General features: G+C 45.4%; 1 protein-coding gene across 4 annotated transcripts in view; it reads left to right on the forward strand.

The window, feature by feature from the left end:
* Positions 1-19071, forward strand: part of NIPAL3 (NIPA like domain containing 3) — a 59019-nt gene that overhangs the window by 33826 nt on the left and 6122 nt on the right. For 3 of the 4 annotated variants that reach the window (XM_030913431.1, XM_010355731.2, XM_030913433.1), the window contains 6 exons: positions 3202-3347; positions 7155-7251; positions 10199-10334; positions 12971-13059; positions 14573-14636; positions 16628-16722. In XM_030913431.1, the coding sequence (XP_030769291.1) occupies positions 3202-3347; positions 7155-7251; positions 10199-10334; positions 12971-13059; positions 14573-14636; positions 16628-16722 (627 nt within the window). Of the gene's footprint in view, positions 1-3201; positions 3348-7154; positions 7252-10198; positions 10335-12970; positions 13060-14572; positions 14637-16627; positions 16723-18627; positions 18967-19071 lie in introns of those variants that run through there. The other variant, XM_030913432.1, reaches the window with a different exon arrangement.

Consider the following 19071-nt stretch of genomic DNA (forward strand, 5'->3'; position numbering starts at 1 on the left):
GAGGTGATTTTCCCCCCCAGTTTTTATTTTAATTTCAGGAGTACGTGTACAGGATGTGTAGGTTTGTTACATAGGGCAACGTGTGCTATCATCCCATCACCTAAGTATTAAGCCCAGCATCCATTAGCTATTCTTCCCAATGGTCTCCCTCCCCCAAACCCCCACCCTCCAACAGGCCCCAGTGTGTGTTGGTCCCCGACCATGTGTCCATGTGTTCTCATCATTCAGCTCCCACTCACAAGTGAGCACACACAGTATTTGGTTTTCCATTCCTGCATTAGTTTGCTGAGAATAATGACTTCCAGCTCCATCTATGTCCCTGCAAAGGATATGATATTGTTCTTTTTTTTTGGCTGCATAGTACTCCATGGTGTATATGTACCACATTTTCTTTATCCAATCTGTCATTGATAGGCATTTAGGTTGATTCTGTGTCTTTGCTATTGTGAATGTGCTGCAGTGAACATATGTGCACATGTATCTTTATAATAGAACAATTTATATTCCTTTGGGTATATACCCAGTAATGGGATTGCTGGGTCAAATGGTATTTCTGCCTCTAGGACTTTGAGGAATCACCACACTGTCTTCCACAATCATTGAACTAATTTACACAAGGAGATGATTTTTTAAGCCCAGATCCAGTTAATACTAAGGAGATTTCCATCCCCAGGTCTGTGGGGAGGGTTTTCCACATACTGGGAGCCACAGGTGCAAGGATCTGAGGCAGGAACAAGCTTGGTTCGTCCAGTCTCAGTAAGGCTGTGTAGCCAGAGGGTAATGAATAAAGTGAGAGTGAGATCAGGGAGACGTGGAGGACTGGCTGATGTGTAGACCTTATGTGCCATACTGAGGAGTTGAGGAGTTAGGTGATGGTGGCCCAAGCTCTGTCCTCAGAGATTCTGAGCTCTGGGCCGGGGCCGGGGCATTGGCATTCTTATAGAGCTCACCAGGGTGAAGTGTATACTGATGTCTGCAAATTGCTTTGAAATGCATCAAAAATAAGATGGATTAATACATGGATACAGAGATGGATAGATATGTGAGAAAACAAGTATGAAAGGTCAATTTAGAATCTAGCTGTTGGGACTATGCGTACTCATTACAACTCTGAACTTTAATGTACGTCTGAAAAATTTTAAACAGAACTTCAGGGAGAGAAAATTTCTAAGATGTTGTGGATATACAGCTAGGTTTGGGGACCTACTCTACATCACTGATACAGAATAAGATCAAGGTGGGACCAAGAGGCCAAAAAAGAAAAGAATTTTACTCTGAAAAAAAAAAAAAGCAGAACTTTGCCAAAAGAAAAAACTAGAGACTTTGGAGCTACTGTCAAGAAGACCAAACGACAGACTGAATTTCAGTAGTCTTAATGATGGGGCAGGGGGATTAGGGCTGGTTCTAAGACCAGTATAGAAGTTTGCATCCCTTTGGGAATACTGTAGGTAGTCCTAGGATGAGAGCCATGCTAGTGCAAGCAGTACCCTGTGTGACTGGGCATCTGTAGTTTTGTAGGCACAAGCCTTGATGAGCAGAGCATGGGCTGGATTGTAGCCCATCTCACCCATTCAGCCAGGTGCCCTTGTGCAGTAAGCAACCTACACAGCTGAACATGGCTGTCTTACCTGGAGTTCCATTATATTCCGCAAACATTCACTCAGTGCTAGACCTGTGTTGGACACTGCAGGTATAGAGATGAGTAAGACCCATCCCTGCCCGAAGAAAACTTTAGACAACAGACTTACTTTGTTGAGCTTAACCGTGGCTCATTCATTCATGGAACCATTCAACAACCATTTTTTGAACACCTCCTACATTTACGAGGCCTAGTACTAAGAGTAAAGATAAAAGACGTTTAACATAGAATCACATTTTCTCTAGACAGTGGGATGAAATAGGCAAAGTTAGTTCTATCCCAGGAAAAGTCCAGAGGCCTGTGGTCACCATAAGTGTGGCTTAGAACTCTCAGCTGTTTTTTGGCTGCCTGGGGCTGGGCTGGACCTTGGAGGCTTTTCACCAACCTTACAGAGTTCAATAGGAGTGTGACAAGACTCCAGGGAAGAGACAAGAGCCATGCCACCTGGACCACTAACAGTCTCTGACAGGTCTTTGGAGTAGAATATTGATAGTAGTTATATAGCTATTATATAGTTCCCTTGACATTAGGTTAAATAACCAGTTGGGAAAGGATGAGGTAATTTTTAAAAGGTACATGTTGAGCTCTGAAGGTTGGCCTTTATATTTTATTTTATTTGGTTTTTTAGTTTGCCCATAAAGTGATTTTAGTTTTAAAATGTTACCTATAATGTGCATTAAAATCACAGTGCAATACTATCATGGCTAAAATGAAAAAGACAAAATGTAAGTGTTGACAAGAATGTAACTAGAACTCTCTTGCTCTACTGGTGGGAGTGTAAATTGCGACAGCCACTTGGGAAAAACATTTGACACTGACTACCAAATTGAACATCCACATATCCTATGGAGGAATTCCACCCCTCATTTTATACTCAGCAGAAATGCATACATGTGTTTCTCAAATGACATGTACGAGAATGTTCACAGCAACATAATTTTTTATAACTCCAGGCTGGAGACTCCTCAAATGCCCCCCAGCAGTAGAATGGATAAATTGTATTGTATTTACACAGTGGATCACCGTACACAGTGCGAACGAATGAACTGCCACTGTGCCCCACAACGCAGATGGATCTCAGAAACATGTTGAGTGAATACAGACAAAAGAGATCACACTGTATGGGTCCATTCATATAAAGCACAAAGCCAGGAAAAGCTATCAGTGCTGTTACAGGTCAAGATAGTGTTACCCTGAGGGCGGGGTCTAGTGATCAGTTTCACAAATGAGAAATTTCAGGATCTGACTCATGTTCTCTTTCTCCATCTGGGGAGCTGGTTTCATGAGTGTGTTCACTTTGGGAAAATTCCTCAAGCACTTTTTGTATGCATGTTATGCTTCATTAAAGTTTTTTTTTTTTTTTTTTTTTACAGTAAGTGTTTTTTTTTTTTTTAACAAAATTAAGGAAGATCATTTATTTTTTAAAGTAAAGAAAAACCAAAAATACAAACAATAACAGGTCATGGTATGTTGCAGGAGAAGCCTGTTTTTTCGTGGCTGAGAATGTGTACTGTATCTCGGGCCTGTTACAATGAGTCGGTGATAGCCCCTCTTCCCCGCAGGGCGCTACGTCTTGTCCTTTGTTGGCTGCGGTTTGGCTGTCGTGGGTACCTACCTGCTGGTGACATTTGCACCCAACAGTCACGAGAAGATGACGGGCGAGAATGTCACCAAGCACCTCGTGAGCTGGCCTTTCCTTTTGTACATGGTAAGAGAAGCCTCCAGTCCTTCCCCCTGAGATGGCAGGTGGGAGATCAAGTCCTAGAAACCAGAAACATGAATACCCAGCAATAGGGGATTCCGTGAATTGTGGCACATTGTACCAGCATGAAAGACCGTGCTTCTGGAGAGTATGCAGTTCATGGTGAAATGCTTGTTTTATTTATGTCCTGAGTAATATCAAAACCATTATATAGTCTGATGCCAGTTTTGTTTTTTAGAAGTGGGTATAGATTTGGTCATGTAATATATCTATGAAGGCCTAGATGCGAAAGCAAATTGCATCAGTGGTTGGCTCTGGGAGATAGTCTTATGACTCAGTCTTATTTCCTCTTCATCTTTCTGAATTGTCCAAAATTTCTGCAGTAACCATTTAAAACTTTGATGGTAAGGGGAAGAAAAAGTTAAAACTGTAAACAATTTAAGAATGTTATTTTATTTTTTTTCTCAGTATCACACTGCTGATAGAAGCCCAGGAGACACGGGAAACTTTGTCTCCTAACCCCTCTGCCAGAGCTCAGTCCTCTGCCCCAGTTCTATCCCATTTTAAGTCTATAAATCAACTGATTAAGGAAAACATCTAAAGTATTTGATAAAGCTATTGGTACGTTCTTGTTCCATGCCCTGCGCTGTGCTAAGTACATTTTTATATATCATCTCAGATTCTCTTAACCCTATAAAGTAAATGTTCTTCCCATTTGATGCATGAGAAAACCAGGGCTCTAAGAGGTTAGCTGACCTGCTCAGAGTCCATAAAAGCAGAATTGGATTTGAAGGCTGGGCCCGCCTGGCCTCAGGTGCCATCTTCCTTCCCTGTGGCCTGCCGACAAAGGTGTTCACTGTTTTCCTCTGACAAAACAGCCTGGTCTCTGATTGAGTCTAGAGGCCCTGGAACATCCTTTTTCCTCAGTTTATCCACAAGGCAGAGGATCACTTCCCCTGAAATGGGGGCTGTGTCATTTCCCAACTGGCAGCCAGCCCCGGCATGTAGTTGGTGACAGAGCAAAAGGCCGCCTCCTTGGGCAAAGCTTTACCCCAGAACAGGCCTTTCACTCAGGAAGTCTTGGGCTTCAATCCTCTAAGTGCTGTGTGGCCTTAGCCAAGTCGCTTTCCTTCTCTGTTTCCCTTTCTGTAAAATGGCAAGAATCTCTGGACTTAGAATTGCTATTGGGAGATCCAGGAAGTAGCATTTAAGTCACCCAGAACATGGTAGGTGCTCAGTGAATGACTTCTGTTGTCTTACTTCATCATGACCAGGAGGCAGTGCTGCCAGCTGGAGAGATTTGGCCAAACCAAATTCAGTTAATATTTATTGAGCGTCTGCTGTGTGCTCGACACTATGGTTATAAAAAATAAATGAGACATGCCCACAGAACTCACGGACTGTTGGGAGGCACTGCATATGCACAGCCATCTCATGATATAATATCCAGTGCTATTCCAGCATTCATTTTAGAATCATGGAGAATGGGCCACATGTGGTGGCTCACACCTGTAATCCCAGCACTTTGGGAGGCTGAGGCAGGAGGATTACTTGAGCCTAGGAACTTGAGACCAGTGTGGACAATGTGGCAAAACCCCATCTCTATTAGGAAAAATTAAAAATTAGCCGGATGTGTTGGCGCGTGCCTGTAGTACCAGCTACTAAGGAGGTTAAGGTGGGAGGATAGCTTGAGCCCTGGAGGTCAAAGCTGCAGTGAGCCATGATCACAGTACTGCACTCCAGCCTGAGTGACACAGCGAGACCATGTCTCAAAAAAAAGAAAAAGGAAAAAAGAATCATAGAGAATGGCTGAACAATTGGGGCCCCTCAAATGCAGGCACAGTGGTTGGGAATGTTGATGACTGGCAGCACATCCACTTGATGAAGTGTTCTGCAGCAATTAAAGATAATTATGACAACTTCACACAACATGAAGATTGTTTATGGTAACTAAAAACAGCCCAGTCCAAAATTGTGCATTGACTATAATGACAACTCGATAAAATATGGATTCCCTGGAACAAAGACAAAGAAGAAACAGAGGGAAATGAAAGCAGCTGTGTTTTGTGGTCTCTAATTAGAAGGAATGTTTTAAATGTTTCAAAGTGCCCATTAATGTTTCTATGTTGTTTTTTATACTAAATCAGCTTTGATAAGGGGTTTGGGGTAGGCAAATGGGACTAGGCTGTTGTCTAAGTTTTCTGCTTTAGTTGCACTGGGTGCTAGGGCTGGCTCAACTTCTTGGGAAAGTGTTAGCAAATATCTGGGCTTTTAAGGGGTGGTAAGGACAAGTTGTTGATGCGAGGAGGGCGAGCTTCTCAAACTCGGACTTGCCATCGTCTAATGGTAAGTTTCTACTGATAGAGCACCTTCTAAACACCAGGCACTGGGCCACCCAGCTCCAGACAGTGTGGTCTAGCAGGAAAGTGCATGGGCCTGGGAGCCAGACTGTCCAGGTTTAAATTCCTCTGTGTCATGCATGGGATCGTGGTAGTACCTGCTTCCTAGAGTTCTTGTGCTGATTTCATGAGATTAATGTAGATAAAATGCTTAGAACACTACCTGGCATACAAGGAGATGTCATTTAGTGAAGCTATGATTATGGACCCCTTAAAAAGAATTCTTTTTTTTTTTTTTTTTTTTTTTTTGAGACGGAGTCTCGCTCTGTCGCCCAGGCTGGAGTGCAGTGGCTGGATCTCAGCTCACAGCAAGCTCCGCCTCCCGGGCTCACGCCATTCTCCTGCCTCAGCCTCCCGAGTAGCTGGGACTACAGGCGCCTGCCACCTCGCCCGGCTAGTTTTTTGTATTTTTTAGTAGAGACGGGGTTTCACCGTGTTAGCCAGGATGGTCTCGATCTCCTGACCTCGTGATCCGCCCGTCTCGGCCTCCCAAAGTGCTGGGATTACAGGCTTGAGCCACCGCACCTGGCCCAAAAAGAATTCTCATCCCTATTTCCCACAGGGTTAACTAAGGTTTAGAGAAGTTAAGTGACTTACCCCAGGTCACACAACTAGTTTAGAGGCAGATCCAAGTTCAAACCCAGGTCTCCCTGACTCCACATGCCTTCCTCATTCTATTTTGTTAAGCCGCACACTGGAAGCTTGGCTGGGGGCACAGGGAGTATATACTCACATTCTTTTTTTCTTTGAGATGGAACCTCGCTCTGTCTCCCAGGCTGACATGCAGTGGCACGATCTCAGCAATTCTCCTGCCTCAGCCTCCTGGGTAGCTGAGATTACAGGCAGATGCCACCACGCCCAACTAATTTTTTTTTTTTTTCTATTTTTAGTAGAGACCGGGTTTTACCATGTTGGTCAGGCTGATCTCAAACTCCTGACTTCAGGTGACCCGCCCACCTCAGCCTCCCAAAGTGCTAGGATTACAGGAGTGAGCCACCGCACCTGACTTCTTATTCTTGACCAAAGAGCTTGGTGAACAAGTGTCTCCCTCTTGGAATGACCCATTGTTTTAATGGGGATACCCATGGAGCAGTGGAGTAGGAAGAAACCTTCTCAGCCTGATGAATCTTGGCCCTCCGAGAAAGAGTGGACATGAGGGCAGCACATCACTCTCAAAGCTTCAGCCTCAGGGACAACGGGGAATTCCTTCTCAGTACTAGCCAGGGATTAGAGACATTCACTCTGTGTTTCCCTTTCCCCTGAATGTCTAACAGTAGTTTGGGAAATGCTGAATCATAGCTCAGTCATTCCCTTTCAACCCTGTGACTCTGATGATGGCCCAGCCCACCAGGGTCTCCCGGTCTCGCCTACCTCCGTGGCCCCCACTGACCCCCCTGCTCGCTGCCTTCCACAGCTGGTGGAGATCATTCTGTTCTGCTTGCTGCTCTACTTCTACAAGGAGAAGAACGCCAACAACATTGTCGTGATTCTTCTCTTGGTGGCGTTACTCGGTAAGTTGGCATCTGGATGATTGGGTTTTGCCACCACCAAGAAGCACCAAATGGAGATGTGGGTTTTGTTTGCAGAGCTTTGGCCCCTGGACACAGAAGCTGCTTGAGACTGGCTCAGGTCGTTCTGTCTCCATCAGTGGCTCTGGGGAGCTGGGTCCCTGCTGACTGGAGACAAACTCCTGTCCTCCAGGAGCCTCCAATCTAAAGGGAGAAAATAGCAGTAAACAACTAGCCAAATTCGTAGGTTATGTAAGTTTGGGCAATAACAATTCCAATGAGGAAAAATTAAGCAGAGTGAGGACGAGGTGAGTTACGTTGTTTCAGAGATGGCAGAAGTAGAACAGACCCCGGTGATTGAGCCCTGAAAAGATCCATGCAAAACCTATCAGAGCTTAGGAATTCATTCTGGATTCAAAGATGGGTGCTGTGGAAGAGATGGCTCCTGCATCAGCTGGAGGCTAGAACTGCATATTAATTTTTCCTTTTTTTTTTTTTTTTTTTTTTGAGACAGTCTCACTCTGTCACCCAGGCTGGAGTGCAGTGGTACAATCATAGCTCACAGTAGCCTTGACCTCCTGGCCTCAAGTGATCCCTCTGCTTCAGCCTCCCAAAGTGCCAGGATTACAGGCATGAGCCGCTGTGCCTGGCTAGAACTGTATATAATTTTATACCTAAATAGAGCTGTGGGGAATCCATCCTTCGTGAGAAGGAGAAGTGGACAGAGGTGGAGGAGCAGGCTGGTGTCAGGGCTGGTAGAGCCTGCTGCCGTGCTGGTCTTGTGTCTCTGGCCTCAGGCTAGTGACCCTCCCTCCTTAAACCACACTGTCCACTTCTCTAAAGGGGGGTATGAGAACATCCAAGTCACAGAAGGGAGTGGGGGTTAAATGAGATGTGCACAGGTGCCTAATATGTGCATGTGCATTTTTCTTCCAACCTTCCTACTGTGCACCCTACCACTGCCACAAGCCATCAACCAAATAGATATCTGTCACTGAAGACAGGGTTTCACTCATTAATTTTTTAACAGCTCTGTTAAGATATAATTTACATACCATAAAGTTCACCTGTTTACAGTTTACAATTCAGTGGTTTTTAGTATTTCATAGAGTTGTGAAAGCATCATCCTAATCTAATTTTAAAACATTTTGTCACCCCAAAAAGAAACCCTGTGCCTATTAACAGTCACTCCCTGTTCCCCTCTTCCCAGCCCCAGGCAACCACTAAGCTACCTTAAAAAAGGCAAAAAAAGATTTGCCTTTTTGAACTCCTTCCTAAATAAAGTCATATGCTTTGTGGCCTGTTGTGACTGGCTTCTTTCACTGAGCATGATGATTCTGAGGTTCACCCACATCATAGCATGAATCAGTCCTTCATTCCTCAATGACTTTGTTTTCAAAGTGGATGGGAAGGATCACGGCCCTGAAACATCCTCTCCTCTTACGTAGGAAGGCCAGAAGGTTCTGAGGCCATTGGCCAATCCCCTTCTCACTAAGGAGGACTCCCTGATGACAAGTGCTTAAGTGGCTGCCAGTGTTTGGAAACTGTAGCCTAATGGGTGAGGAGCCCGAGAGACACTGTGGGCGGGGGTGGGTATTGGCAGGAGAAAGCAAAATAAACCAAAGCTGAAGAATAGGAAAGCAAACCAGAGCAGCTGGGACCAGGACTTCACTTGGACCACTCTTGGGGGCTGTCTCTAACTCCTGTTTGGCAGGGCAGGTTGATGGTCTGTAGTTAGAAGGCATTTCTGAACAGTAGGGTAGAGCAAGGGTCTCCACAGGGAGGTGAGCAGAATGCTCCGCTGGGTACACAGAGAGAATATTAGAACTTCAATCATTTTTTCTCTGCCTTTTAATTTATATTCCTGTACAAATTTTATAATGTGCATACCATTTAAGTACAGGGTCACATGACTTTAATTTGAAAATAAGTACACACATATTGGAAATGTTTGCACATATGCACAGGGGTGTGCCTTCCAAAACACTGGAGAAATGTTTTTAAAAATACAAGTGACTGCCGGGCGCGGTGGCTCAAGCCTGTAATCCCAGCACTTTGGGAGGCCGAGACGGGCGGATCACGAGGTCAGGAGATCAAGACCATCCTGGCTAACATGGTGAAACCCCGTCTCTACTAAAAAATACAAAAAACTAGCCGGGCGAGGTGGCGGGCGCCTGTAGTCCCAGCTACTCGGGAGGCTGAGGCAGGAGAATGGCGTGAACCCGGGAGGCGGAGCTTGCAGTGAGCTGAGATCCAGCCACTGCACTCCAGCCTGGGTGACAGAGCGAGAGTCCGTCTCAAAAAAAAAAAAAAAAAAAAAAAAAAAGAAAAGAAATACAAGTGACCAGCCGGGTGCGGTGGCTCACGCCTGCAAACCCAGCTCTTAGGGAGACAGAGGTGGGAGGATAGCTTGAGCCCAGGAGTTCAAGACCTGCCTGGGCAATATAGCGAGACCTTGTTCTCCACAAAAAGGAAAAAAAAATACAACAACAACAACAAAAAAATACAAGTGACTGAGCACTAAAAACCCAACAACTCCTAAGCTGTTTACACACCACATGTTTTTCCTGTGGTTGCTATGAGACTGGTGAGTTCATTGATCCACTCAGGGATCCTTTTGGCCACAGTGCTGGGCACTTTGGTCCTCAGAGAACTGAACTTACTGCCCATGCTTGGCAGTTTAGAAGTGACATCTAGGATTACCTTCAAGAGTTTGGCTTTCCTCCCTCCTTTAGGGTGTAATCAGCACAGAGCATGGGAGTCCACGGGAGAGGTGCACACGAGACCCAGTGCAAACGGTGTTTGTCACCATGCAAACCACCGGCTTGACTCTGTTCCTGTTCCCTCCCCTCTGTCTCCCCAAGTCCTTTGGGGTTATAGACTAGCTTTCCGGATGTAACTCTCTGCATTTCCCTGAGGCTCCCCACTTGCCCTTGTCTCCCATCTGCAGGCTCCATGACGGTGGTGACAGTCAAGGCTGTGGCTGGGATGCTTGTCTTGTCCATTCAAGGGAACCTGCAGCTTGACTACCCCATCTTCTACGTGATGTTCGTGTGCATGGTAGCAACTGCCGTCTATCAGGCTGCGTGAGTTACAAATTGTTTTCCTGCTGGGCCCCACCATTCGGGTTGCTTCTCTTTTGGGGACCTGATGACATATGCCATGAAGCTACAAGGAGGGCCGAACATGCCACAGGGCCTGGCATCCCGTGTGGAGAGAGGAGCTACTAATTTGCTGAGTTGTCACCTGGAGGGTCACTCAAAAGATGAAGCCAGGCCAGGCACAGTGACCCACGCCTGTAATCCCAGCTCTTTGGGAGGCTGAGGTGGGTGGGTCACTTGAGGCCAGGAGTTTGAGACTAGCCTGGCCAACATGGTAAAATCCTGTCTTTACTAAAAATACAAAAAAAAAAAAAAAAATTAGCTGGGCGTGGTGGCACATGCCTGTAGTCCTAGCTACTCAGAAAGCTGAGACACAAGAATTAAAAAATAAAAAAGAAAGAAATATGAAGCCAGCAGTGGATGGGTTTTTCCCTGCTACCTCAGAATGTGAGATTTGTTTTGTTTTGTTTTGTTTTGTTTGTTTTGAGATGGAGGCTCATTCTGTTCCCCAGGCTGGAGTGCAGTGGTGCCATCTCGGCTCACTGTAACCTCTGCCTCTGGGGTTCAAGTGAGTCTCCTGCCTCAGCCTCCCAAGTAGCTGGGACTACAGGTGTGTGCCACCACACTCAGCAAATTTTTATATTTTTAGTAGAGATGGGATTTCACATTGTGGGCCAGGCTAGTCTCAAACTCCTAACCTCAAGTGATCTGCCCACCTTGGCCGCCCAAAGTACTGGGATTACAGGCATGAGCCACCATGCCTGGCCAGAATGTGAGACATTTGTGGTTGGAGGCAGACTGACTTCCCGTCTTCTCTGGGGCAGGTGATCATCTCAGGGCCCTCGGAAGCATGGCCATCCCTAGGATGCACCTGCTTGTCTTCTGGGTTGGAAAGAAAAGTTGTCATTTCTTGCCTTCAATATATCACCTCCAAATCTTCCTGAGTGGAAGGCAAAGTACCCCCTCCTCTTTCTAAGCATGAAGTTAAATAAAAGGCAGCAGCCTGAGGACAGGGCCTGTGTCTTGTTTGCATTTGAGTCCTGGAGCCCTACAGAGGGCCTGGGAAGAGGAGAGGCTCTAAGAATGTTGTAGGTGACCAAACCTGTGTAGGTACACAGGACTCACCAGCACACGAGGCTGATTCAGCCTGGAAAGCTCAGGCTCAGACTGAAGGCCCACCAGCTACATGGCCTCCAGGGACCATGTGAGCAGCTGCTGCTGGCCCGGTGTTTGGTGTGAGCTCAGCTCTTTTCTCAGTGCTTTATGGAACCAGCTCATTTGGTCCTTACAACACTCCTTTGACGTAGAGGATATTATCCCCACTTTGCATATGAGGAACTGAAGCAGAGAGGGTAAGAGGCTAGGAAGTGGCAGAGCTGAGATCTGAACCCAGGTGTCTGGCTCCCCAGCCCATGCCCTCACCGCTCTGCTCTGCTGTTGCCTACTCAGCTTCTCCCAGACTCAGATTCTTCACCTGCTAATGAGAACAACAGTCCCTACTTAAGAGAATCACATGAAGCTCTTAGGAGAATGGAGAACATCTCTAGGGAAATGCCCAGTAAACATGAGCTGCTTCTATGATTATTAGCCTTGCTATTGTTATTTTGGTTATTATTATTTCTGGTCCCACTACAACAATTGCAGTCATCACCAGGGAGCCCCTGCCAGTCCAAGGCCCTGTGCTGAGCACTCCAGGTGTCACAAACATGGCTCAGATGCCCCCACCCATCTCCTAAGGAGCTACTCATTCACTAACCAGTGCAGCCCACTGAGGGTGCTCAGCACCCAGGGATGATGAGGGTAGTCACTCACTGTCCTCAGGCATTCACAGCCCTGGCTGGGGGGCAGCCAGTGAACAAACTAGTACAGCCAAGCCGCATGCAGTGGCTCACACCTGTAATCCCAGCTACTCAGGAGGCTGAGGCAGGAGGAGCATTTGAGCCCAGTAGTTAGAGGCTGTGGTGAGCTATCATTGTGCCACTGCACTCCAGCCCAGGCCACAAAGTGAAGTAAAAAAATAAAAGCAATTGAGTGGTGAGCATGGTGTAAGCAACTATGCAGAGAAAGGGCAAAGAATATCTTCCAAAATTGGGGTATTTTTTTTCATAGATGGAGTGATTAGGAAGGACTCTACTTTTCTCTTTTTCCTATATTTATTGCAGTGATCACATTATTTTCAAATTAAAAAGAAATTTTGTTGAAAAGAATAATTATAACACTAGGCAGAACGTGATTAGGGCTATAAGAGTTTCTGGGGGCAGGGGTATAAGAGATGCAGGAATGGCTCTTTTTAGTGGGGTGGGGATACAGGGGGGTGAGGAGAAGGGCATTTCAGGTGACAGGAACCATGCGGCCAAAGGTGTGAGACCATGATGGCATGGCTCAGTTGGGAAATGGGGATGGGCCTTAGCTGTGTGTCTAGGGGGAGAGTGGGAATCAAGCATGGACCCCAGACCAGGGATACACACGGTGCCCTGTAACATGAGGGTGGCATTTTTAGAAACCCAAGGAACGTTTCTAAATGTATCATCTTCATATTTCAAACCAAACTCTACTGTTGTCAGCTCTTAACCTTTCCAACATCTCCACAGCCCACTGACTGGAGTGCTTTTGTTTTGAAGGTTTTTGAGTCAAGCCTCACAGATGTATGACTCCTCTTTGATTGCCAGTGTGGGCTACATTCTGTCCACAACTATTGCTATCACAGCAGGTAAGGGTGGTCCATTGCTAGATTTCTGTCTTCTACTTTAGCAGCAGGGTATTATCCCAGGGTGGAGAGAGGCTGATTCTGCTGACTCGTTCTCCCCATAGAGTGGTGTATAGGTTCATGGAGAATGTGCAGGATTTCCAGACAGAGAGACCCAGGTTTGTATCCACACCTGCACAGACACACCAGACACACATCAGCTCTGCAAACATCACTTAACCTCTCTGAGCCTCAGCTCCACATTCATAAAATGGGAGTGATAACGCTTACCTCCTAGAATTGTAATAGGTATGATCCAAATGTGCCCTATGCCATACTGTGTGTACTTTCACAAGTTTTGCTATCTTCTAACTCCACAACCCCCACTGGCTAAGTGACCACACATCTCTTCTATATAATTTTAGAGATCATGAATATGTATAGCATTGCAACATCATCGATGCTCAATAAGTGATCATTAGCATTACAGCCCCCTTTTCCTCTATTTCACCTCTAATTTTTTTTTTATTTTCTTTCTGTAGTGGCCTTAGAGGCTGCAATCATATAAAGCTGTTTGTTTGTTTAAATGGCATAATAGGTAACTAAAATCTTCAGAGTAAAAAATCCAGTAAGAACTAAGTGCTTTCCTTTGATGAAAGCCGCGCTGTAAAGCCCTATGCTCTGCACAGCACTTAAGACAAGTGGTGCCGCAGTTCCTGTCTACACAGGAGGAACACACAAGGCGCACAGCTTCCAGGGCCCATGCTGTGAGCAGCACCAGGGGCCATGAGGCATTGACCCAGAGCAGCCAGAAGCCATAAGCTAAGTCATGGTCAAGAAGCTTGGTCAAGAAGCGTGAAGTCCAGTCAAGGTTGAAAGGAATCGCAAACACCATGGTTGAGTGAGAACAGAAGTCAAGGCAGGGAATCAGGAGCTCAGGAATACAGCTGGAGGCCTGTGTGGGTGAGATGATTCCAGACAAAGGCTGGCTCAGGGCAGAGGCAGTAGGCCCACCCCACTCCCATACCACAGGAGTAGACCCGCAGACTTGGCATCTACTGGCCATATGAGGTTAGAAAGCTCTAACAACATAAGCACGAAGCCTTGTTTATCCATCTTAAGAAAGATGGAGGGGAGATGATTGCAGGCACAAACTGGTAAATAGGGTCTGTGGTTTAGTTAGTAAGTGTTCATTGTCATTTTCCTGCATTGATTATGCACTGTGGTTATGGAAGACATGACTGGGGAAAGCTGGAGGAAGAGTGCATGGGGACTCTACACCATTTTTGTGAGTCTAATATTATCCCCCAATATAAGTTAAGAAACATGGAGATCAGAGGGGCCTAAGGTGAAAAAAAGTTGACAACCTGATCCCCTAAATGGCTTTTATTCCATTCTTCTTATAAGGCACCGTCATAATACGTTTTGATCATTTTGGTTTGCTAAAGGGAAGAGAGCTTAGCCAAATCCTAGACAGACTTGCAGATGGGTGACTTGAAAACAGCTCAGCGGTATTTTCTATGATTTGCTGCTGCAGGTGCAATATTTTACCTGGACTTCATCGGGGAGGATGTGCTGCACATCTGCATGTTTGCACTGGGGTGAGTTCTGTTCTGCTTGCCGGCCCCAAGATGTTGTGTGTAGAATTCCAAGCAGGTTGCCCCCCTCTCTACCCTATTGCTACAGCTGCCCCATCCTTTAGAGTCAGAGGAGCTGTGGGGTTTGGGAACTTTCTCCCCAGAGGTGAGCATTTTATTCCTCTAAGGGCTTTATCTTCCCCTTTCTTCTCTTTTGGACTCTAATCTCTTTGGCGTTTCTCAAATATCACATTTTGACACATGAAAAGTCTCTCAACCTCACCTTGGATCTAAGAAATGCATATTGAAGCTACATGAGATACCATCCTTTTGCAAAAACTAACAGAATTAATAGTATTCCACATTGGCAAGAGGATGAGGAGGCCAGCCCACTACCACACTGTTAGCTTACTTTAATGTGGGAGGAAAATTTAACAACAGCAACAAAAACCCAAACAGGCATACTTTTTGATACAGTATTCCATTCTAATCATTTATCTTGGAAAAATGCTTCAACAGGGATGCAGAGACACATGTATGGGGCTATTGATTAATTTTTAAATTAGTTGTATAAGCAAACAACTGAAAACAATAGAAATGCTCAGCAGTAGAATACAGGTGTTAAAAAATTATGCCATATCTAGATAATAGCGTGCCATGCTGCCATTTTGAAAACGTGAGGCCAGTCCATAGGTGCTGACACAGAGAAAAGTTAGCCAGGCGTGGTGGCAGGCACCTGTAATCCTAGCTACTCGGGAGGCTGAGGCAGGAGGATCACTTAAACCTGGGAGGCGGAGGCTGCGTGAGCTGAGATCGTGCCACTGGACTCCAACCTAGGCAACAGAGTGAGACTCTGTCTCAAAAAAAGATCAAAATAAAAAATAAAAAAAGAAGATGAATCTTAACATTGTATCAAATGAAAGAAACCAGACATAAAAGAGTACATACTATATGATTTAACTTACATGAATTAAAGAACAGACTAATTTCATCCATGGTGAGAGAAGTCAGGATAGTAGTTACCTCTGGGGAAGGGCTGGCATGAAATGGAAAGGGGCCCAGGAAAACTTTCTGAGGGGGATGGAAGTATTTTCTGTCTTGACCTGGGTGATGATTCCACAAGTAAAATTCATTCATCGGCCGGGCACGGTGGCTCAAGCCTGTAATCCCAGCACTTTGGGAGGCCGAGGCGGGCGGATCACAAGGTTAGGAGATCGAGACCATCCTGGCTAACACGGTGAAACCCCGTCTCTACTAAAAAATACAAAAAACTAGCCGGGCGAGGTGGCGGGTGCCTGTAGTCCCAGCTACTCGGGAGGCTGAGGCAGGAGAATGGCGTGAACCCGGGAGGCGGAGCTTGCAGTGAGCTGAGATCTGGCCAGTGCACTCCAGCTTGGGTGACAGAGCGAGACTCCGTCTCAAAAAAAAAAAAAAAAAAAATTCATCTAGACATCTAAGGTTGGTGCATTTTGCTGCTTGTAAATGATACCTTAATGTTTAGAAAGTATGCTTATTTATGTAAGCTATAGGGAAAAGGGAAAAAACAAAGCAAAACAAAAAATAACCTGGAAGGCTATACACCTGCCTGGCCGAGTGAGACCAAGAGTACATGGACTCTCCAATTTTTGTTGATTTTTACTATCTATACTTCAGTAGTGATTGAAACGAATGACTTCAATTAGAAAAAACAAGTTTTAAAAGGCAAGGTTCCGAGAATCCTGATTAAATGGAAGTGAAGAGCCATGAGAAGCTTGCCCAGGAGAGTCTAATTTATTCTGATTACAGCTCATGGAGAGTGTAGGGCATGTGAGGCCACTCCAGCTATTGTTATTCAACTTGCATCTGCCCCTGCTGATCCCAGGCTGGCAGCCTCTCAGGGCTCCTTGGGCGGTCAGCCTTCCTCCGCAGCCTGCAAGCCTTTTTACCTCTTTCGCATCACCTGAGCCTGAAAGTGTGTCCCTCCCCGACCCTGCTCCTGGCCTTATTTCTCTTCCTGTCTTATCTCCATTCCTCAGGTGCCTCATTGCGTTCCTGGGCGTCTTCTTAATCACGCGTAACAGGAAGAAGGCCGTTCCATTTGAGCCCTATATTTCCATGGATGCCATGCCAGGTAAGGTGAAAGCCCCGTGGGTCTAGCTGACCATCCATGTAGAATGACTGCTACTTCCTGTTTAAAAAGAGACAACCAACTGCTGTGCTGTGCCTTTATCGTGTGGATGTTCTCTCACTGTCGTTTTTCTTTTCTTTTTTTTTTTAATCTTGTGCAAAAGGGTAGGCAATGGCTGAGGCACCTCAGTTGGTTTTGAGCACATCTTGCCAGTTCCGTGTCTATTTGGGGATCTTTTAAAGAAAATTCTGATTCATACTCATTATAATTAGGATCTGCAGCCCCAGGCTTCATGCCTGCAAATGGAAAAATCCATTCATCTAGTTGGAATGAAATGATCAGAGAGGGGAAGGGAAATGAGTGGAATGAAATTAAAACATTATAATCTCACTCCCTGGATGCCACAAGGGAGTGCATCATTCTGGAAAGCCTAATTTCATAGTGAGCTAAGGATTCATACTGAGAAACACAAATGTAAATGCCTGTAAGCCCTGACAGTAACATAAACATGTGAATCAGGCAAATACTGCCCAGCAGGGAGTGGTGGGACCTGTGGAGGACTGGAGAGTGCCTGTCTAGCCTAAAGGAATTAGAAATTAGAATTCAAATTAGAAAAGTTAAGACATTGGACCAACCTCAGATTTGCTGACCTAAACTCTGTAGGTTGCTGGTGACCATTAGCTTTCGCACTTAATCAACATTTTAATTTTATTTATACAAGATGGAACTGTCTCTGAAATATAATCTCCTGTCCTTCATTAACACAATCTCATGAACAAAATATAAACACACTGATGGTCTAGAGGACTGCTTACTCGAGAGGTTTTCATGCTGTAACCCTGTGATGCAGGTGTGTTCTCAGGGCTGACTGGTGTGCCCCTACATTAAATGGCCCCAGGGTTTATGTGTGTACTTTTTATATTAGTTCCTCCCCTCTTGTTATTAAGCTGCTGTCTGTCCTTCTTGCTGTAGCCAGCCTGCCTGAGTATAGCAACTCAATGTCAACGTGCTCCTTCAGCCCAACTTGTTCAAATTACAAATAAAATCAAAATGAAGGAGCTCTGAGTTGGGGGCCTAAGATTTCTACTAGGAGTTAAGTGCATGAGCTTTGGTGCATGAACTTTTTAAACGTCTAATCTGGCTGCTGAGATTCCTTTTTTGCTAACTTCCTTGTTTCTCGGCTGTGTTCCGGATAGATGAGGGCGCTGGATAGCTGAATTCCAGATAGGTGAGGTGTCAACTCTGTGTGTGCAAGTATGTGTATGTATACGTGTGTTTGTGTGTTTATAAACTATGTGTATATATCAATATCGGTATTTGTGTGTGTATATATATATGTAGATAGAGAGATGTATTTTCTGGTAGAAAATAGAAGGTAACCTAAGGTAATCTTAGATATCAACATTCTGTGGTCTGTTTGTAGGTGTGGCTCTCAGCTTTTTCTTTGTACCTTGTGACCGGTGGGATGTCAGCTGTTGAATCAGGGAGACCCTGCCCTTGCAGTGGCTTGTCAGGACACTTCTGATTGTAGGTGTTCTGTCCTGTGAAGAGCGTGGGCTTGGAGTTCAGATGACCTGGATTCAAATCCCAGCTCTACCACCTTCCTGCTGTGTGACCTCCCAAGGCCTCTCATCCTCACTTGTAACTGGGATTCCTTCTTTCAGGCTAGTGGTCATATGTGTAAAGGCCTCTTGCGCAGTGTCTGGGACATGGTAGATGCCTGGTTACGTTTGGTTTCACTTCCCTTTTGCTTTAAAAACCTTTGGAAGTTTCACACATTTGTTTGACCTGGTGGCAGATAGAACATGCAGAATAAAACTGCTGAACAGTCTCAGCCTAAACAGAGGTGCTTTTCCAGCCACTTGGTTTCCCTGGTCAGCATTAGGACCTTGCCTTTTGTCTACCTAGATTCGGATCTTCACAACAGACAACTGCTGTTCAAGAGGTATTCAAATTCCAGAAATGTACCACATCACTATTTGGAGAGCCTTTGAGTAATTCATGCACCTGAAAGACTTCTTAAACATGAGAATGAGAAATAGCCCCTGACCTCCAGGAGCTAGCCTGGCACTCTCAGCTGGGCCTTGGCCCTCTCCTGTTGAGCAGAAACAATTTCACAGAACATCAACAGCAAACAAGGCCACTCTGAAGCTGTGATGGATCAGGACATAAGCAGGTGGAATGGGAAGGAAAGGGTATTTTTCCTAAAGTTAAAAATAAATAAATAAATAAAGGAAAGAACACAAACAGGACTACTCTGCTATCCTGTCTAAACACAGACAAAAAATGGACATTGTCCAAATCATGAAAAACACCAAACATCTCTCTTACCTGGCTGTGAGAGGCGGCCAC

The sequence above is a fragment of the Rhinopithecus roxellana genome, chromosome 12 (assembly GCF_007565055.1).
Source record: "Rhinopithecus roxellana isolate Shanxi Qingling chromosome 12, ASM756505v1, whole genome shotgun sequence".
Classification (NCBI taxonomy): Eukaryota; Metazoa; Chordata; class Mammalia; order Primates; family Cercopithecidae; genus Rhinopithecus; species Rhinopithecus roxellana.